We start from the raw sequence: 21,917 nt of genomic DNA on the forward strand, positions 1-21,917 counted from the left end.
AATTACACAATTTATTGAAACGTTTAATGGGGTGTATGCATCCAATCAAAGCAAATAGTAAACAGCTGGAATAATTGAAAATGTGAAAAAAATGATACTATATTCAATCCCTTATGAAAATCACAATTGTATAAGGGCCAGGCTTAATAAGTATTGTACACAAGTGGGGGGGAATTGTACATGTATACAATGTCTCAGTAGAAATACAGATGCTTCCATTTACCAGAATATTGTTATTTGTACGTGAACATATTTTTATGCTTCAAGATGCTTTTAAACAAATATGTGATAATGCATAGTAGTGGCTCACTGACAAGAAAAATACACACATAAGTATATACTTACAATGGCATATTTACAACAAATATAATTACAGTTGTTCAAGGTTGCACATTTTTACATGCTCATAAACTATTCTGATAGTAAATAGTTTATTCTGTTTTTATTGTTTCCCCAAACATAAATTACCTTGAAGGCCCAACTAACGTGCTTACTTAATCAAATTTTATGCATCCACTGTTGGCAAACTGATTTGTGCATTTACCAAAGGGTAGGCCTTGTCAGCATCTGGCTTGCTGACTTTAAATGTTCCCCTTTTTGTTGTGGAGGTGTCATCAGTATCTGAACTTTTGCTGACTTCAAGACTTGGAGCACTCACTTCCCCTTTCAAGCCAGGGTTACCCGCTACTTCTACAGGTGAGATGTCAGTTTTCGGAGTTGTCAACTGATTTGGAAAAAGAGTCCTTAAATAACTTCAGTCTTTCTTTGATGTCAATTGATGGTGATGCTGCCTGCTCTCCTTTCATCCCCAGAATATCTGGCACGTAGCCATCAACAGAAGGCATGTTCACTTGGGGAAATCCTAAGTCAAGTTTTGGACCCTTGAGGCTACTTTCCTGTTCTGGGATCTCAGGTTGACCATGCTGTATGTCAGTGCTGATGTTTGGAGCTTTTAGATCAACTTTTGGTGTTGATATTGTCATATTTGCATCAAGATTTGTTTTTGGAGAATCCATTCCACGATCAAGGGTTCCAGAACGTATCTGTGGAATCTCAAAATTAAGATCAGGCAGTCTATGAAGTTTGAACATTGGTACTTCTGCCATACCTTTCGGTAATTTTATGGTTGGTTCTGTTACATCATGTGCCCCATTTTCATCTGGGATCTCTGTGTCAACATCTGTGTTGTCCTTTGAGCCAAAACCCCACTTAAAGGGCCATTTGAATTTTCCTTTTACATCAGGGGACTCAACATCCACGTTTGTACCATCAACTTCGGCTTTAGGCAAGCTCAGATCCAGATTTGGTCCATCAAGGCCTCCCTCAATCTTGGGGGCTGAGAGACTCAGATCCGGTGTTTTCATATCTGCATCGACATCAAGTTTGGGTCCTTTCACCTTTGGTCCTGAAAAACCGAGTTTAGACTTTAAAGTTGGCATTTTGTAGTTTCCTGATGGAGCATCTATGTCAACATCAGGAGCTTTCAGGTCTAGCTCAGGCCCTTTGAGGTCAGCTTTAGGTAAACTCAGATCTGCATTGGGAACTTTGAGGTCTCCTTCAATCTTAGGCGCTGAGAAACTCAGGTCAGGTGTCTTCAGATCCGCATCAATATCTGGTCCTTTCACCTTTGGTCCTGACAAACCAAACTTGGGCATCTTTAAATTTGGCATTTTGAACTTTCCTGATGGGGAATCTATATCAGCGTCTGGGGCTTTCAAATGAAGATCAGGGCCACTGAGGTCAGCTTTGGGCAAACTCAGATCTACACCTGGAGCTTTGAGGTCACCTTCAATCTTAGGCACAGAGAAATTCAAATCAGGGGTCTTCAGATCTGCATCAACCTCAGGTTTACTTAATTTTGGACCAGACAAATCAAAGCTGGGCATCTTAAAATTAGGCATTTTTAATTTCCCTGATGGAGCATCCATGTCTGGAGCATTGAGTTCTCCCTCAATCTTGGGAGTTGAGAAGTTAAGGTCTGGTGTCTTCAGATCTGCATCAAGGTCAACATTTGGAGCTTTCAGGGCTAGGTCAGGACCTTTGAGGTCAGCTTTGGGTAAATGTAGGTCCACGTTTGGAGCTTTCAGGTTTCCTTCAATTTTTGGAGTTGAAAGACTCAGGTCATGTGTCTTCAGATCTGCATCAATATCTGGTCCTTTTACCTTTGGTCCTGACAAACCAAATTTGGGCATCTTTAAATTCGGCATTTTGAACTTTCCTGATGGGGAATCTATGTCAGCATCTGGGGCTTTCAAATGAAGATCAGGGCCACTGAGGTCAGCTTTGGGCAAACTCAGATCTACATCTGGAGCTTTGAGGTCACCTTCAAATTTAGGTGCTGAAAGATTCAAGTCAGTTGTCTTCAGGTCTGCATCAATATCAACATCTGGTCCTTTCACCTTTGGTCCTGACAAACCAAACTTGGGCATCTTTAAATTCGGCATTTTTAACTTTCCTGATGGGGAATCTATGTCAGCATCTGGGGCTTTCAAATGAAGATCGGGGCCACTGAGGTCAGCTTTGGGCAAACTCAGATCTACATCTGGAGCTTTGAGGCCACCTTCAATCTTAGGTGTTGAAAGACTCCAGTCAGGTGTCTTCAGGTCCGCATCAATATCTGGTCCTTTCACCTTTGGTCCTGACAAACCAAACTTGGGCATCTTTAAATTCGGCATTTTTAACTTTCCTGATGGGGAATCTATGTCAGCATCTGGGGCTTTCAAATGAAGATCGGGGCCACTGAGGTCAGCTTTGGGCAAACTCAGATCTACATCTGGAGCTTTGAGGCCACCTTCAATCTTAGGTGCTGAAAGACTCAAGTCAGGTGTCTTCAGGTCCGCATCAATATCTGGTCCTTTCACCTTTGGTCCTGACAAACCAAATTTGGGCATCTTTAAATTCGGCATTTTGAACTTTCCTGATGGGGAATCTATGTCAGCATCTGGGGCTTTCAAATGAAGATCAGGGCCACTGAGGTCAGCTTTGGGCAAACTCAGATCTACATCTGGAGCTTTGAGGTCACCTTCAAATTTAGGTGCTGAAAGATTCAAGTCAGTTGTCTTCAGGTCTGCATCAATATCAACATCTGGTCCTTTCACCTTTGGTCCTGACAAACCAAACTTGGGCATCTTTAAATTCGGCATTTTGAACTTTCCTGATGGGGAATCTATGTTAGCATCTGGGGCTTTCATATGAAGATCGGGGCCACTGAGGTCAGCTTTGGGCAAACTCAGATCTACATCTGGAGCTTTGAGGCCACCTTCAATCTTAGGTGCTGAAAGACTCAAGTCAGGTGTCTTCAGGTCCGCATCAATATCTGGTCCTTTCACCTTTGGTCCTGACAAACCAAACTTGGGCAAGTTAAAATGCGGCATTTTGAACTTTCCTGATGGGGAATCTATGTTAGCATCTGGGGCTTTCAAATTAAGATCAGGGCCGCTGAGGTCAGCTTTGGGCAAACTCAGATCTACATCTGGAGCTTTGAGGCCACCTTCAATCTTAGGTGCTGAAAGACTCAAGTCAGGTGTCTTCAGGTCCGCATCAATATCTGGTCCTTTCACCTTTGGTCCTGACGAACCAAACTTGGGCAAGTTAAAATGCGGCATTTTGAACTTTCCTGATGGGGAATCTATGTTAGCATCTGGGGCTTTCAAATTAAGATCAGGGCCGCTGAGGTCAGCTTTGGGCAAACTCAGATCTACATCTGGAGCTTTGAGGTCACCTTCAATCTTAGGTGCTGAAAGACTCAAGTCAGGTGTCTTCAGGTCCGCATCAATATCTGGTCCTTTCACCTTTGGTCCTGACGAACCAAACTTGGGCAACTTAAAATGCGGCATTTTGAACTTTCCTGATGGGGAATCTATGTTAGCATCTGGGGCTTTCAAATTAAGATCAGGGCCGCTGAGGTCAGCTTTGGGCAAACTCAGATCTACATCTGGAGCTTTGAGGTCACCTTCAATCTTAGGTGCTGAAAGATTCAAGTCAGGTGTCTTCAGGTCCGCATCAATATCTGGTCCTTTCACCTTTGGTCCTGACATTCCAAACTTGGGCATCTTGAAAGTCGGCATTTTGAACTTTCTTGATGGGGAATTTATGTCAGCATCTGGGGCTTTCAAATGAAGATCGGGGCCACTGAGGTCAGCTTTGGGCAAACTCAGATCTACATCTGGAGCTTTGAGGTCACCTTCAATCTTAGGTGCTGAAAGATTCAAGTCAGGTGTCTTCAGGTCCGCATCAATATCTGGTCCTTTCACCTTTGGTCCTGAAAAACCAAACCTGGGCTTCTTGAAAGTTGGCATTTTGAACTTTCCTGATGGGGAATCTATGTCAGCATCTGGGGCTTTCATATGAAGATCGGGGCCACTGAAGTCAGCTTTGGGCAAACTCAGATCTACATCTGGAGCTTTGAGGCCACCTTCAATCTTAGGTGCTGAAAGACTCAAGTCAGGTGTCTTCAGGTCCGCATCAATATCTGGTCCTTTCACCTTTGGTCCTGACAAACCAAACTTGGGCATCTTTAAATTTGGCATTTTGAGCTTTCCTGATGGGGCATCTATGTCAGCATCTGGGGCTTTCAAATGAAGATCGGGGCCACTGAGGTCAGCTTTGGGCAAACTCAGATCTACATCTGGAGCTTTGAGGCCACCTTCAATCTTAGGTGCTGAAAGACTCAAGTCAGGTGTCTTCAGGTCCGCATCAATATCTGGTCCTTTCACCTTTGGTCCTGACAAACCAAACTTGGGCATCTTTAAATTTGGCATTTTGAGCTTTCCTGATGGGGCATCTATGTCAGCATCTGGGGCTTTCAAATGAAGATCGGGGCCACTGAGGTCAGCTTTGGGCAAACTCAGATCTACATCTGGAGCTTTGAGGCCACCTTCAATCTTAGGTGCTGAAAGACTCAAGTCAGGTGTCTTCAGGTCCGCATCAATATCTGGTCCTTTCACCTTTGGTCCTGACAAACCAAACTTGGGCATCTTTAAATTCGGCATTTTGAGCTTTCCTGATGGGGCATCTATGTCAGCATCTGGGGCTTTCAAATGAAGATCGGGGCCACTGAGGTCAGCTTTGGGCAAACTCAGATCTACATCTGGAGCTTTGAGGCCACCTTCAATCTTAGGTGCTGAAAGACTCAAGTCAGGTGTCTTCAGGTCCGCATCAATATCTGGTCCTTTCACCTTTGGTCCTGACAAACCAAACTTGGGCATCTTTAAATTCGGCATTTTGAGCTTTCCTGATGGGGCATCTATGTCAGCATCTGGGGCTTTCAAATGAAGATCGGGGCCACTGAGGTCAGCTTTGGGCAAACTCAGATCTACATCTGGAGCTTTGAGGCCACCTTCAATCTTAGGTGCTGAAAGACTCAAGTCAGGTGTCTTCAGGTCCGCATCAATATCTGGTCCTTTCACCTTTGGTCCTGACAAACCAAACTTGGGCATCTTTAAAGTCCGCATTTTGAGCTTTCCTGATGGGGCATCTATGTCAGCATTTGGGGCTTTCAAATGAAGATCGGGGCCACTGAGGTCAGCTTTGGGCAAACTCAGATCTACATCTGGAGCTTTGAGGTCACCTTTAATCTTAGGTGCTGAAAGACTCAAGTCAGGTGTCTTCAGGTCTGCATCAATATCTGGTCCTTTCACCTTTGGTCCTGACAAACCAAACTTGGGCATCTTTAAAGTCCGCGTTTTGAGCTTTCCTGATGGGGCATCTATGTCAGCATTTGGGGCTTTCAAATGAAGATCGGGGCCACTGAGGTCAGCTTTGGGCAAACTCAGATCTACACCTGGAGCTTTGAGGTCACCTTTAATCTTAGGTGCTGAAAGACTCAAGTCAGGTGTCTTCAGATCTGCACTAGCATCAACATCAGGTCCTTTTACCCTGGGTCCAGAAAGTCCAAATTTTGGTGCCTTCAATGTAGACCATTTGAATTTTCCAGAGGGTGCCTCAGTGTCAAGATCTGGAGTTTTCAGGTCTGCTTTTGGACCTTTGACATCTATATGGGGAGTTTGCACATTTGCCTTCAGATTAGGAGCAGACATATTCAGATCTGGTGTCTTTGGTTTGATATTAGGCAAATCAAATTGGGGCATTTTGAATTTTGGAGGGTTAAAATGTAGGTCATTTGAACCGACATTGGGCTTCCCAAGATCAAGAGAAGCACCTGGAGTTTGGATGTCCATTTTTCCACGTGGCAGCTCAGAGTGCAAGTTGACTTCTGGGCCATTGAGCTTTGGATCTGGGATATTAAGTTCGGGGTTTCTGAAAGTTCCATCCAGGTCAGCTCCTTTCAGTTTCGGCCCAGACATCCCAACAGCTGGCATTGTGAACCGCGGCCCCTTAATGCTCTCACTTGGTAAACTGAGATTGGTGTCAAACGCTGGTTGGTTTAGAGTCACACCAGGCAGACGGACATCAGGGTTTGATCCCTGCAGACTGATCCTTGGTGCGTGCAGATCTGGAGCTGACAGTTTGACATCAGGGGACTTGAGGCTAGTGTTCAGGTCTACCCCTGGTGTTTTTGGGTTCACGCTGGGCAACTCCCCATTTAAAGTGGTACCTTCCAAATTAAGTCCAGCCCTTGGGGTATTCAGTTGTCCACCAGAGCTATTGAGCTCAACAGACAGATCTTCATCTGTACCGGATAAGGACGATTCTGGCTTCAGGAATTTTTTGACCTTGTTTTTGTAGAGTTTGTTGTATGAATCCTTGAGCATCTGAAAAAACAATTTATTGTCATTATTGCACATTCTCAGTTTAGATGCCCTTAATACCAAAGCCATTTACCTATCTTATATTTTATAGCTTCTATTTAAGGAAGGTGGATATTTAATATTATGGGATATAACAGTTTAAATATAGAATACTGAATAATAGAAAATATGAACTTCTGGACTTCTCTTCCAAGCATGATTTCCTGCCCACTAGTTGTCAATGACCCCTACAAGGACCTAAGAAATGCATTTCTAGAATCTTTGACACTTTACAAATTCCACTTACATCTTCAGGAACTTTGGTCTGGGCATTTAATGAACTGAGGCTCAAGCTGGTTTTCAGGTCTTCTCTTTTCAGAACTTGCATTTGGTTATCAAATGGCTCAATGAGTTTCAACAACTTCTCCACATCATTTTTCTTCAGGTGGTCAAAGTGAATGGTGGCACCAACAATTTCGTCTCCTGTAAAGATTAAATAAATTACATGGAAACAGATAAGTTCACATTGATCTATTTTGACTGTATTGGCAGATAATATCCAAATGATTTCCATAGCTAAATCAGTTTCAAACATATAAAAACAAAGAACAAAGAACATATAAAAAGTAACAACATTCAACTGTATATCCACAACTTATTATTCATTCATATATTCATTCAAAATTGAAATAAAAACAAATATGAATTATATGTGTTACTATATGTGTTAAAACAATTCAGCAACGTCAAGCTAGTCCATTTTTCAAGACTTATATTTTAGGATATTATGGAGTGTAGAGACGCATAATAATATGGGGGCAATATTCAGTCAATAATAGCTTACAACATCGGTAATCAGTATCAGCTGTCCAGGATTATCCAATATGATGGCCCCGTATAATGACACAACATACATACACCAAACGCGATGTATGTGATACACCACCAATGCAGTCAATTAAGTGAAAATGTCATGCTCAAAAAGTAGCCTAATTGTAGTAGTGTTACCAACCAAACTCTTACACAAAGCCATAGAGTAAGGCTGCCAAACCCTGTTCCTGGAGGTCAACTACCCTGTAGGTTTTTACTCCAACTCTACACTGTTTCACTTCCCTGTAAGTTTTTACTCCAACTCTACACTGTTTCACTTCCCTGTAAGTTTTTACTCCAACTCTACACCGTTTCACTGCCCTGTAGGTTTTCACTCCAACTCTACACTGTTTCACTGTCCTGTAGGTTTTTACTCCAACTCTACACTGTTTCACTGCCCTGTAGGTTTTCACTCCAACTCTACACTGCTTCACTGTCCTGTAGGTTTTCACTCCAACTCTACACTGCTTCACTGTCCTGTAGGTTTTTACTCCAGCACTACACTGTTTCACTGCCCTGTAGGTTTTCACTCCAACTCTACACTGTTTCACTGTCATGTAGGTTTTTCATTTATAGGAACAGGGTAGGGCAACCTTGCTACAAAGAGACTCTCTAGACTCATGCTGCCCGCAAGTTTAAATTGTCTTACACAAACAACATTAGTTACATGCTTACTTCATAACCTGACATCCGTGCTCATTTACTTCTTCCATGAATGTGGAAATTCGATTGCAATTTGTAAGTGTGTCATAACGTTAAATGGGGAGGCAGTCAAATATTGATTATTGATATCGGCCCCAGAATTTCCATATTGTGCAGCCATAATAGAGGGACTGTGAGTGGATGCTTGTGCGTGTCAGTAGCATGTAGCAACACTTAATTTAGCATTTAAAAACTCCCATTTCTGAAACTCAGTTTTTACTCTCACAGAATATTTATGGTTATGATAATATATAATATCAATAATATATTGTAAAGGATGAAGTAAATTAATTGAATTAACAACTTACCCTCTTTCAACCCACTCCTATCAGCAAAAGAGCCATCTTTGATGTCAGCAATGACCACTCCTCCTTTCTCTGAATCACCCAGGACTAAGTTTTCAGAGAAGCTTCTGCTCCGACCACGCCCGTCCTAGAAATCCCAAAAGAATAAATCAATCCTCTTAAAGTTATAATAAAGTCCCTGAAGTGTTCCCAATAATGTGCATATTATGGGGTACATTCAATCACTCTGAAAAGTATGCATACCCCAACCATAAGAGAATACACCGGTTTAATGCTCCAAAGAATAAGCTTCCTTGCCTATGTTATAGTGTCTATTCCCAGTGTTTTTTGTTTTTTTTACCTACCATGTTCTCCATTATACATTTACAGCTGCATAGATATCATGAAAATGGTCTTCGTTATAACCTGTAAAAGCAAAGAAACAAATACAATTACAATAAAACTGGAAAATGTTCATGTTATATATGGACTATATAACTATAAATATTATGTATGTGTAGTCAACATCAACAGAAAGGAGGGAAACCAGGAGCTGAAACAATGAAAACAAGGAGAGGAGAGCGATGACAACACATCAGAAGATGCTTTGGAATTTACTATTTTTCAGGAAGAAAACAGAGTAAAAATAAAAAAAATACAAATACTTAGATCCATACAGAGTAACATATAACTTATGGTACTGGTTACATATTTACATGAAATACTGTACCTCACATACTGTCTCATTTCTATGACTGCTGATGGTCTTAATAATGATTAGCTGCATCATTGTGACATAGCCATGCAACATGAAACAAATTTAGTATAATAAAGTTCAGTATATCAATATATCAAAAATAAATATCAAGTTATAATTAAAAAAATGACAATAGCATAATGACATGGCAACATATCAAAAGAAAATCGATAGCTTAGTTGTGTGAATCTAGCTGACTTTTGGAAGCATGAGTTTGTCTAATAACATCAGCTGACAAGTGACAAGTAACTGGGAACAAAGTTACACTGGGCAAAGTTATAAAAGTAGCATATCCTGTTTTAGATTGAGGTGTAAGGAGAATGGGGCGGCAGGGTAGTATAATGGGTAAGGAGCTGGTTTTGTAACCTGAAGGTCACAGTATCGATTCCCTGCTGCTGTACCCTTGAGCATTGCTTCACTGTATACCCAGCGGTGTGCAAAAGTGGATGGAATTGGATGCAAAAGTTGCGTAAGTCACTCTGGATAAGAGCGTCTGCCAAATGCCTGCAATATCAATATCACCCACAGTCACTCTAAGACAGAAGGAAGGACTTTGGAGGAGGAGGTCCCCTGAGATCCCAAGCTTTTTGGGCCACCTCCTTCTCAGTGTCCCCAGGTTCCCGCTGCACTGGGTGTGCAATTAGCTTTGTATGCGTATCCATCAGCCTGGTGCCGATTTGATGGATCAAGCAGCTCCCGCCCCTTGCCGGTGCACGCGAGATCGCCACCTGGGCACTGCACCGGAACTGCGGGAAGCAGCCAAAAGTGGGAACCGGGCATGAATGGGACGCCTGTTCTTTCGGCTGGGCTTGTTTCCCCCACACAAAGCCCCTCTTGTGAGAGCGAGAAAGCCGAGGAAGGGCGAGTTGCCTACGTAGCCGGAAAAAGGGAGCGAAAGCTGCCCCAGATGTACCGCGACAGGAGAGGGGAGACAGGCGGGACGACCGAGACCCCCCCCCCTTCCCCAAACCCCGCTCTACGTTGCCCTCGCCGATGTGGGCGCAGTTCCACTACTCCTTCTCGGCATGAGCCCCTGTCCCAGCCGTAGGAGGCAGGATGCGGTGGCTGTCGCGTCTGCGCTGGGCCTCCCTGTTTGCACACCTCCCCATAGCCCCGCCTAAACTCGCCAGCAAGGTGTTATCCACTTCCTGGACTCTACTTTCACACCTCCCCACTCACACTCACTTGGGTGCAACACTTCCTGAGGCTCATGTCCGCCTGGGCACCCTATGAAACAACCACAGTGAGGGAAAGGCTGAAGCCTCTTAAACTCAAGCCACAATCTTTTTTTTTTTTTTTCCTCCAGCTTCCAGTTAACAGACGATTTATTACTATCACTGAAAATGTCCAGCATAGTCCACACACACACACACAGGTGGGAGATTTTCTACTATAATTTTTTTTTTTTTTTGGTTTTGAACAATTACCAGTCGGCCCACGTGACGTGAGGCGCCGACGGAGATGAAACTCGCCCGGCCGCATGCCTGTGGCATTCGAGGCACTGACTTTCATCATGTGCTCACAGGAAAGCTGGGAACGGGTTTGTCCAGAAACTCAGCGGATAGGCACGAGCGTTGAGCAAGTTACGTCAGTTACGATATGACCGGGTGCACCTCACACCTTTTTTTTTCAAGACCACACCCGCCACGTTTCGATGTCCCGCCGAAGAGGCAGTCCTGCGTGGCCAGTAGAACTGAACCGGTATTCATGAGGTCATTGGAGCAACGGCGCATCTGTCACCATCTGTCCCGCACTGCCCATTGTAATGCCCATTGGCGACCACTTGGGCCTTGGGCCTCAAACAATCTCAAGCCTACTTTTATCTTAGCAGCCTCATCACTGAAACTATCTATGTTTCCGTCCTTATCTATGCAAAGATCGAAAGAATGACTCAGTAATAGTCTAACAGAAAAAAAACCCACCAAAGGAAAAAAGAAATGACAGAAGCATCATAATTAACATAACATAAATAGCATTTTTTTCAGTCCCAGAAATATTTTAAAGTTTAGTTTGTAACACATTTACACACAGCTGACCACAAATTCATACAGTATTATCACAGCATAAATGTACTATCAGACAAATGTATTGGATGAAGACTAACTGTGCCCATTAATAATAAATCAAATCTAGGTAAACATTCTGTCTGGTCATACTCAGTGAGTAATGAATCCACAACGGACTGCTTGGTGTTCCAAAATTCAACACTAAAACAATTAATTATGCTAGTCAAAAGAATAATATTGCAGACAAATAACTTTTTTTGATTCATAAACAGTTACCGTTTTAGTAATTTTACTTATGCAATAAAAAAGGCCCAGCTAGATTATATATTTATTGTTCATCGTAATTCATAATAATACCTGAACATTAAGATACATTTTTAATCAATAGATATCACACTATGATAAAACATGTTCGGGCACATACATTTGTCATGACTGGTACGATAACCGCCAGGCCGATTGTTGTGCGAGATTGCTACCACAGCATGCCATTCGTCACCAATAAGGCACACAAGACACTATAAGGCAAATAGCAAGCCATGCACTGAGACTGTCCATATACGGGGGGTCACAGGAGGAGCATATCTGAGTGTTAATTCTTACCACAGGAAATAAAGCTTCAAAATAACTGCTGCCATGTCAGGTGAATGGGGAACAAGCGTCAAGCATCAAAGAATCGCTTGTGGCGTAAACACTCTCAAGATCTGCGACAACATGCTTATCAGATATTTTGATCAAGCAAGTCAAATGAGTGGATCTATTTTCATGTAGCCGCCATCATTGTTTACTGCATTTATGCCATGCATGCAAACTTGGTTTCTCTCCATTTCTATTTTCAAATATAAAATTGTTTACACTTTTTTATTATTAATTTATAAATTGATACATATTTTGTATTATTGGGTCCAGGCCAAAATCACTTAAGAATGTTAAATGTTTTTTTTCTATTCTATCAAGATACTCATAACCCATATTTAATTTCAAACACCACCATTCAAGTAGTAATGGGACAGCACTGGTACAGTGATTACAGATCTTCCATATGCCAACATCAACACTGCTGTCACTAAAAACAATAAATAGCTTCATTATCATCCGATTATTAATAATTATCAGCAACAGTCCTATTCTCAATGCTGGTGTATCAATATCTGTGCAATGTCTTAAATCAGGTCCAACATAACTTTATATTGGAAGCAACATAACTAGTAACCACACCTAGGTGCCCTGCTTCACTGACTACAGATTCAGTGTGCAGTAAATGAAAAGGTTTTTACCTTGGGATGCTGTGAACTCTGTCCAGCTGAAGAGCAGCAGGTGATGTTCAGCCTCCGTACTCCTACGACTCTTTCTACCTCGATGCTTCTGTCAGTTAAATGTCATTCCACCCAAGTCGAAGAACAGGTTCTCCTTCTAATGTCCCAGGGCAGCCACTAAGGTACACGCCCCCCCCCCCCGCCCCCCCCATCCCTAAGCCAAGGGGACAGCAGAAACTTTGCTGGTGACAAAGACGGGGAGAGGGAGAGAGGGAGAGCAGCATCTGTCAGCAGGCCAAACCAGGTCTCAGAAGGAACACACTCCCACAGTCAATTGCAAAACACCAAACCAGCAGCACAGCTACGACATGTCACACGACTCTGGGGTGTGACACGACTCGGAGGAATGAATCCAATTTGTCTCCAGGAGAGAGAGAAGCACCTGCGCTGACTTGAATTGTTACCGTTGAGCCGAATTTGGAAACACCCAGGAGCAGTGTCTCGGGGACTCGGGTCAGGGAGAACGCAGGTGTAAGAGTCTGTTATACCCTTGAGCATGGTGTTCAGTGTTCACACAAAATCGATCAGTGAGACCACCAACTACATAAGAGGTTACTGCAGAAAAAATATAAGCAGTGCTGGGTTGCCTGGGAGAAGGGCGTTCACAAAGCAAAGATAATGAAGCAAAAGATAATGGACCAAGCCTGTGCAGGAGGAGTCTTTCCACACCCTTGCTCAATGTACATCCACACCTTGGTTTTTTTAGAAGCCAGGATCAATAATTGTTACTTCGTATGACTTTCAGGTGTAAACACCAGCTTGTAAACAAAGAGTCAGCATTTCTTCTCACAGATGAGTCGTGATACTGGTGGGCCCAAACAGATTTAATCTTTCATGGGCCGTATCGGTGATTGGTCAGGATCATGTTATGCAAGCTCAACATCACTCAGCTTAAAATCAAACTATAAAAAGTGAAAATTATTTTACTTCACTGGTTTGACTCTGGGGGTGGAACGGTAGTGCAGTGGATAGCGTTATTGCCTCACAGCACGAAGGTCCTGGGTTCGAATCTGGCCTTGGCCTTTCTGTGTGGAGTTTGCATGTTCTATTCGCTTCTGCGTGGGTCTCCTCCAGGTACTCTGCTTTCCTCCCACAGTCCAAAGATATGCAGGTTACGCTAACTGGAGACTCTAAATTGTCCTTGAGGTATGAATGTGTGAGAGAATGCTGTGTGTACCCTGCGATAGATTGCTGGCCTGTCCAGGCTGTATCCCCCCCCCCAATTTTTAGCCATGCTTTTCAAGATAATATTTTTCCTTTGGTTGGAAAAAAATTCAATTCCAATTGTGAATACAACCCCCTCTGTAGCATCAACTGTAGAACTCCAACCATTAACATACTGACCTGAGGATAGATCACTAAATTGAAAATGACTCTAAATATAAAATTCCACAAATGAACTTTTGGGCTAACAAAGTGGCCTAGCCTTCTGCGCCTCATATAACACAACTGGGTAAAACGCCTCGATCAGGGCAATAATCAATTGAGTCAAGCAAGAAACAGTACTCAGGTACAGAGCATGTACAATAGGAACATACACACTCAGCATCCCTTATTATGACGCAAAAAACCACAATATGACGCATCCTTGGTTTCACTAAAAACGCATTTTTACATTGCCCCACCCGCCTTTTGAATTGGCAACAAGTACGTAAAACAATGTTGGGTTTGACTAAAGCTCCTGGAAGTGTTGTCAAGATAAACAAAAGTACAGGACATAGCGAACATTTTACCTTCATTCTTATTTTCACAGTCAAAACGAGTATAAATCTGCCTTAGTTTGTGACACTCACTTACAGGAAAAAAAACTACTGCTGACAAATCAGCTCAAAAAAAGGTGTTCTGATTTGAATGCAGGTAGTCTCTGGCTAATTTGGTATCTTATTTATACCTTGCCAAAATTTTAGGGGTACGTCCTACCCAGCACATTCCAAACAGCCAACATCTATCTCACTGCATGCTATGCGCATTTACACAACCAAAAAAAAGCTGACACTTTCAGAAAACAAAAATGGTTTGAAAATAAAATTTAATGAACTATCATACACACCTTCATTGACCAGCCATCCCTACCACTAAGCAATGCACATTTATTTAGAATAGAATCGAATAGAATAGAAAACTTTATTGTCCATTAAATATAAAATAAAAGGGAAATTTTCCTTCAGCTCAATGCTCATCTCAAATGCTTACTCAATGCTTACTCAAATCCAAAAAAGTCTGCGGGTGAGAAAGAATCTTACGAGCATCCCCTCAGAGTACACAAGACATTAGCGTACATCTTATGTGTGCAGGTCAGGATATTTAGATGCTAATGCTCTGGCATTAAAGACAATTCTGCCAGAATATCAGATACATGCAACATTTGCTTTTCGTGAACGATTAAAATCTGGTACACAGGATCTTTTTAAGAGTACATCTCTGTTCTCAGACGCAACTTAGGCAGTGAGGATCATATTGCCAAAAACCCACTGAGGCGTTATAATCGCACTGCATCTACTATGACCGGCACTTGGAGACTTATTGTTCATTTTCCAGAGGAAAACAAAAATATGTCTTTAGATTATATGCACTGTAACAAAGAGCTTAACCAAACAAGCAGGGTGAATATAATGAAAGCTACATAAATTGCGATAAACTTCCCTTCGCATAAGTCAATAGATTTTCATGGCCTTACACATTCTTGACCTTTAATCTACATTGTAACTATAGTGATCCAATAGGTGCTTAACTGTCAGGGAACAGTCAAGCACAGATCACGCATCTATAAAAGACATTTCCAGATTACATTCGCTGGCAAATATGGCCAATAAGAAGAACTGCAATTGTGACTGGGCATTCCAAATTGGGTAGAAAAAATGGGAAATAATAATTTTTAAAAAATAACTGTGACAACTCTTTGGCCATAACTTCGACCAGGAATTTGTCTGAAGTCCATATTCATTATCGGGTCTCTTGTCTCTCGCTGGTCTCGACGTTCTTGCTGCAGACAAGGGGGCCCTACGCTTGAGACACAGGTCTGCCATGCTTTCTGTGACTCTGACAGAAGCGCACAGCAGAATTTAAAGGTGTGGGCAACAGATCCGCAGTGAAACAAAGACACTACCGTGACAAAAGGCGTGGTCTGTATGACACTCCAAAGCAATCCAGATCTACTTCGGCGAAATATCATACACCCTTTTTCCAAGGCAAACTGCAACAGCTAGGATCCACGAATACAACTAGGACTTTTGCTTAAGACTCATTTCTAAAACACAGTTCCTTAAGAAGACAGAACGCGACTCACTTTTTTATGAGGAAAAAAGTGAAAATTTGCCATTTTTCCTTTTTTAAAAGAGAAAAATTCAGAACCTGATAAAAGGATAACATTACATTGGGGGGGAAATGTGAGGTGCAGTCATGAAAGCAAATGAAAAATGAAGGTGCCAATAGGTAAACAGATGTGTTGCTACATGCCGACCACAGAGCACAGCACCATAAGGAAGCTCTGCCTTAAGGCAGGATTGTGAAGTCAAAAGTATATATTTTAAAAAAAAAAGAAGAATTTCGTCTGGATTCATGTTTCACTTGAATCCTAGTGTCTCATCCTCAAGCCCCAACACGCTTCCTTTTTTTTTTTTTTTTGCTCCTCTTTAGTCAAATTTAGTCTCTGACACACACAGCATTGTCAATTGAAAAGCTCAGCCAAAACAAAGACATATTTAATTCAGTCTGCCTCGTGCTAAGCGATGAATGAGATTCTTTGGACCAAAGGTGAGAAACAAAACACAATGGTAATATTTTCGCGACAGGACAATAACACCGGTTACCCCCGTTTCCCTCGCTCCTACCCCAGGAGTCTCACACGCTCCGGCTGCAGGCTCGCAGCGAAGTTTCAGAGCGAGCCGTCTCTCATTAACCGAGCATTCCGCCGAGTTCCTGCTTTCCATATCGGTAAAAAAAGCGAGCAAGATTCTGCATATATTATCAGAATATGTGATCGCATTCTGCCGCCGTCACATGGAGCTCGTCACATGGAGCTATGCATCTATACACATCCGCGCAATTCACTGTGCGGGTGATTAAGGAAACGGGTTTCAGTACAGATTGCACGATTTCGGGTGAATGTGTTGACACCTATGGCCAGATTGCTGGGACTCCTTGCTGTCTAGTGTAGGCCCGAGGCACGTGGGAGCATGTAACTAGAGCAGTGGCTTGAACTTCGTAGTGATGACAGCGTCGACGCAAGAACGTTGCGTGGCTTACATTCCCAAACTTGGCGATTGCATCTCGCGTTTAATTTCTTGACTGTTCCCCATATAATGTGCCCATTACTGTGCGTTAACTAGCCTGTAATTCCTCTCATATCGAAGGGATAATTCAACTTAAAATGCATGTTACTCATTCTTTTTCTTAACTTGTGAAATGTCCTCAGGCCTCAAAATGACAGCTACCTGCTTTTATTCGGATCTGAGTAGCCCATCCATCATGTTTCAGAACCAAAAAAAAATGAATAAAAGGCTACGGACAAGAAAGCTCTTTGAAATAAAAAATTATTATAAAATCAGTAATTCAGAGGCTGTAGGCATGAGCGGTTAGTCATATTCACAATATTTTTTTAATCTTTTTTTTTTTCCAGATTTAGATCATTGAAGTTTCAAATGTACAAAACTGTCAAGGCACAGAAACGGTATAACTTTTTTAATTGTCTCATTTTCAGGAGAAACGTGCTAGCAAGCTAAAATGAATGAGGAGTTGCTCATGCTACTGTAAATAATTATCATGAATCCCAGGACTTTTCATTAGATAGATTTACTGATGCTTTCATTTTCTGCAATGTGCAATATGGCAAATGATTGCTTTAAAAAGAGGTTGCGTTTTTAATTAATTAAATGACATGCTGACAGATGAAATATGATCACTGAAACTAGACCATTTGTAGAAAATGACGAGTTTAAAATAGGGGTGTCCAATCTTATCCGAAAAGGGCTGGCGTGGGTGTAGGTTTTTGTTTTAACCCAGCACTAAGACACCTGATTCTACTTATCATAGTCTTGATTGAAGACTGTGTGATCATTCAATTAGTTGAGTCAGGTGTCGTAGTGCTGGGCTAAAACAAAAAAACTGCACCCACACCGGCCCTTTCTGGATACGATTGGACACCCCTGGTTTAAAAGAAAGGTGAAATGGAAACGAAACCTAACCTGCATAGTGTGAAAGTAAGCTGAAGGAAAACAATCTGGAAAACAGTGGTTCCCCCAGGAACAGGTTGTAAAAACCCCTGGTCTAGGCTACTTGGCAATCAAGATCATGGCTGCTTCCCATGCTCAACACATCATCAGATCTCATGCACAGACCTTCCAGTCAGAAACTAGCCATCTCAATTCATTTCTCACATGGCCAAAGCTCCTGCTATTCTCTCACTTTTCATCCAAGGTTAGAATATGATTTTTTTATGCTTCAGAGATAAAGAATAACTCACCACACGCTCCAGTGGCAGCTAGACACACCTGCTTAGACGATCAATCCCACGCCTTGGATCTGTCCCATGTCCAACGCCCTCTCCTCACTGCAACACTTAAGTTAAATCTATCAAAGTATATATTTAGGTCACAGATCATTTTAAAATAAAGCATTATGAATATAGTAGGATTATGAAGAATAATTGATTTTATTTGACCACCTGGTACCTTATGAACACTAGTATAAGTTCATGTCACATCAATGGTCATTATTAGGATTTATGAGCACGAGTATAATGAAAGCATGTTGCTTGTGAGGATAATTGTTAGGTACGGTGCGCGTACTTATACAATAACTACCCTATACATGTGTTTTAGCTACTTTTTAGTGAGATTGGCTGTTCTGAACCAAGTCTTGGGGCTTGCGTCATTCCTGCAGTTTGAATTCTGCATCTTGTATACATCTTTCCGCAACGGTTCCTCAATCAGCTGAGGAATTCTGGGAGTTAGCATGAGTTTTTTTTGAGTAATTCACCCATCTGCTGAAGAAAGCCCTAAAAGTACCCTTCGGTTTTGTGAACGAATGTGTTTTTTTTTAGCCATTTCAGAAGTGTGTGTGCATTCCTTCAGCCTTTGCGACACCCACCACGACATTAAGGTGGGAAATCTTGTTAGAGAGCCAGAGAAGCTCCGTTCGAGACGGTAAATTATTTTTGACACGCCTGTGTCCAGTGAAGATCTGATTTTAACGTTGTCAAATGCTGAAAGAGTTGGGTCTCAGACAGGCCATGTTCGACCATAATTCAATTCTAAAAGATACGACATTGCACTTCCCCCAATGTCTTCATTCCTGAAAAGGGCGTTTCTAGCCGGGTGACTTGACTGGCAGCAAGTTATAATAAAGTGATTCATTTAACTGAAATGCTGCAGGTCCTTGTGAGCCCATTGTTTCGAATGCACAGCTGAGTGAAAATGAGCACCAAGTAACTGGCTTGGTCCCAAAAGAGTATTGCAATAGGAAAAAGTTTGATCAAAATCGCACCTAGTCACTTCGGTTTAAATAAACTGTGTGATGTATCTGGTACATCTTCAGAACTAAACTATTGTTGACTTTCTATGTTACTTACAGTGAAAAGCCAAGGCTTCTCAATAACCTTTTTTTTTTTTTTGCATTTCAGTCCTTCTTTATGACAATAGTTCAGTGATTGTTTTATAAATGGGTGTGTTCATATTTTGGCAAGGCCATTACTTTTGGAGTGACTATTAAGTGTGCAAGTATATACTACAGGGTATAATTTCATACGCACATTTATATTTCAACTATCACCTTCCAATTTGTACATATTCATCTAGGGTGACCAGAACAGCTGTGAGCAGCAGTTTCACGGATGAATCCACTGCCGTGTGGCAGTGCACTGAAGGTGATGGCAGGTGAGCACAGATGAATTTACATACCGTATATTCTGCTAGGATCTGATTGGTGTGTAATGAGATGAGGGAAATTCAGGTCTACTTAACGATGTGATTAAGAGGGACAGCAACTCATCCCAATTGGCTTTGGCTTCCCACAGACCTGTTCAACTGAACTTCCTTCGATTTAGCACATTTTCTATGGCATTACCATCGAAGCAGTGAACGTTCAACCCAACGAATGCTCATAAAAATAATTTGGAGATGTCAGGGGGGGTGGATTTACAAGGGGGTGGGTGACCTGTGTTCTCTGCTTGTGATACTGTACTCATTGGCCTCCTAATGGGGGGGTGGTGGTGGTGATGGTTTTGCGACATGACCATCACAGAGCGCAGTGCTCTCTGGAAGAATGCCGAAAGGCAGCATTCTGCTGTGGGTGTTGCTCAATCCCGCTGCAAAAAGGCTGAAAGATAAGCATGCCAGCAAGGTTATCTTTTCAGGTGTTGCCGTGTGGTTAGACGATCGGTTTCTGATTCTTTCGCAGGTCTTCTTTCTGCAAGTCCCACCACAAAAAGTTTAGATTTCCCCAAGAAATTTCGGTGTTCATAAAGGATCATTTGTTATGCCACTTGTATCAACTCCCGTGAGGAAGAGCAGGTTCTTGTGAGTCTCATAGGTGCAATTTATGACAGCTTGAGCTTGTTTTAGCTACTAGCTATGTACTACAGTAGCTTCGCAGTTGTATGGTACTGTATCTATGGTTAACTTACATACAAGACACAAAGTAATTTAATACTTGTGACAAAAGGACAGTTCAACAAGACTTCAGATGAAAGAGCCATTTTCATAAAACCAGGACAAAAAAAAAAAGTTTCTTTCAAAAAGCAATGCTCCTGGTAAAACAATGTACAATATCCTTTTAGCAAGGAGTGATTTGCTTTGACACTGCATGTAGTCAAATACTTTGAATATCAATGATTCAGTTGAAGCACCTTCAGAAAAAAAAAAAACAACTGCCACCAACTTCCTCCAAGATTTTGTAGACTAAAGTGGTTGACTGCAAGGTTTGGATTTTTTTGGAGGTGAGATCACCATCCTCCACACAAGCATCCTGTGCACTTGGTAAATCAAGGCTAAGAAATTCCAGGCATTTGAGAACGACTTTTGCAAGTGTTAAGGAATGGAGATGCGTCAAATTCCAGAGATAGGAATCTTCACGCGTTACTCTGTGGTCAATACCTTCTATGGTTTCACAACGGGGAAGGATGCAGTCAAGGTGTTCTACAAACCTCCATAGGTCTGCACGAAATTGCTTTACTTAGGCCTCAATCACTAAAACCTAAGAGCAGTTTGCTCAAAAAGCATTGAGGAAACCGATTGACTTGAACCATTTGAATAGGGAAACGTATCGTTCTTACATTCCCTGGTCTGGCTTTTGTGTTCAGTACCTCTTCACGAGACGTTCCATTTTTAAAAAAAGTTGAGACGAGGTCTAAGACTGCACTCGATCGAACGACATTCGCAACGGTCACTCTCCGGCCATAAACGGATTAGGACGAGAGGGTGAACTGGCAAATAGAAGATGCACACTAAATGCTATAAAGGCAGGATCGGGTTGTCATAAAGCAGTTTTGTGTGCTTCACTCCCTTGACTCCCTACATTCCAGGAAGGAGTACTCACACTTTGGGTTGGCCATCTTCGGTTTACCTGAAGAGTACACAGCGTTATTGTTGGGTTAGCTAAACTTTGGTGGGTTAAACCAGTGGCTCGCAAACCCAGTGAGCCACAACCCAACTGACGAGCGAACGCATTCCAGGTGACACGCCCCTCATTAAAATGTACCCTGGCAGTACATTTACGTTTCAGGCATTTATCAGACGCTCATTCAGAGACGCTTACAAACCCGCATAAATAATTGTCTGGGCTGATCCTAGGTCACCAGTGGCACAACCAATACTCATTTCTGTAGCGATGTTTCTCCTAATATGGCTCTGAAATGTTTTTGTTCAAACACACACGTTATGCAACAGGTCCCATGCTTAATACGACTGGCATATTGGTGGAAAGCATTATATACTGAAAATGTAATTTCTTTTTCCAGTGCCTCATCTTGTGACCCAGCTTAGCCCCTCCCACAGCCCCCTAAGTGGGTCCTGACCAACATTTCGAGAAGCACTGTAATTAATTATCCTTACTGCTCATTTAGCCTAATTCTTACATCTCGAGAGGCTTTGCTATAAAGCATATTTTGAATACTGTTTGGTAGTCAACATCCTATGCTGGAGAGTAAATTAAACTAAAAACTAAACCAAAAAAAACGAGCTGAACTTTCTTGAAACGATATTATCTCAATATTAAAGCTTTGAATTTCAAACCAACAAACTGGAGTGTCCAGTTTAAATCCGGGTTTAAATCAGGTCAGCCTACGGCTGACAAAGACA

At 42.0% G+C, this 21,917-nt stretch overlaps 1 protein-coding gene across 4 annotated transcripts; it reads right to left on the reverse strand.

Annotated features, from left to right (window-relative positions):
* Nucleotides 1–6: 6 nt before the first annotated feature.
* On the reverse strand, nt 7–12,670 carry si:ch211-125o16.4 (neuroblast differentiation-associated protein AHNAK). 4 transcript variants are annotated; one of them, XM_035401175.1, is made up of 6 exons: nt 12,586–12,670; nt 8,911–8,971; nt 8,570–8,693; nt 6,997–7,172; nt 4,254–6,713; nt 7–4,022 (listed from the first exon to the last, which is right to left on the reverse strand). In XM_035401175.1, exons 2-6 carry the CDS (start codon nt 8,920–8,922, stop codon nt 705–707), a joined length of 6,090 nt encoding a protein of 2,029 aa, XP_035257066.1. In that variant the 5' UTR covers nt 8,923–8,971; nt 12,586–12,670; the 3' UTR covers nt 7–704. The 4 variants fall into 4 exon arrangements, with proteins under 4 accessions (XP_035257066.1, XP_035257065.1, XP_035257067.1 ...); XM_035401174.1 differs by having other exon boundaries at nt 7–3,791; nt 4,023–6,713; XM_035401176.1 differs by having other exon boundaries at nt 7–2,399; nt 2,631–6,713.
* Nucleotides 12,671–21,917: the final 9,247 nt, after the last annotated feature.

The sequence above is a fragment of the Anguilla anguilla genome, chromosome 18 (genome assembly GCF_013347855.1).
Source record: "Anguilla anguilla isolate fAngAng1 chromosome 18, fAngAng1.pri, whole genome shotgun sequence".
In the NCBI taxonomy this organism is placed as follows: domain Eukaryota; kingdom Metazoa; phylum Chordata; class Actinopteri; order Anguilliformes; family Anguillidae; genus Anguilla; species Anguilla anguilla.

Coding starts and splice junctions, on each gene's coding strand:
- si:ch211-125o16.4 (XM_035401173.1), bottom strand. Junction 7,173..8,569: donor TAGGAGTGGGTTGAAAGAGG/GTAAGTTGTTAA, acceptor TAATCTTTACAG/GAGACGAAATTGTTGGTGCC. Junction 6,714..6,996: donor AGACCAAAGTTCCTGAAGAT/GTAAGTGGAATT, acceptor TTGTTTTTTCAG/ATGCTCAAGGATTCATACAA.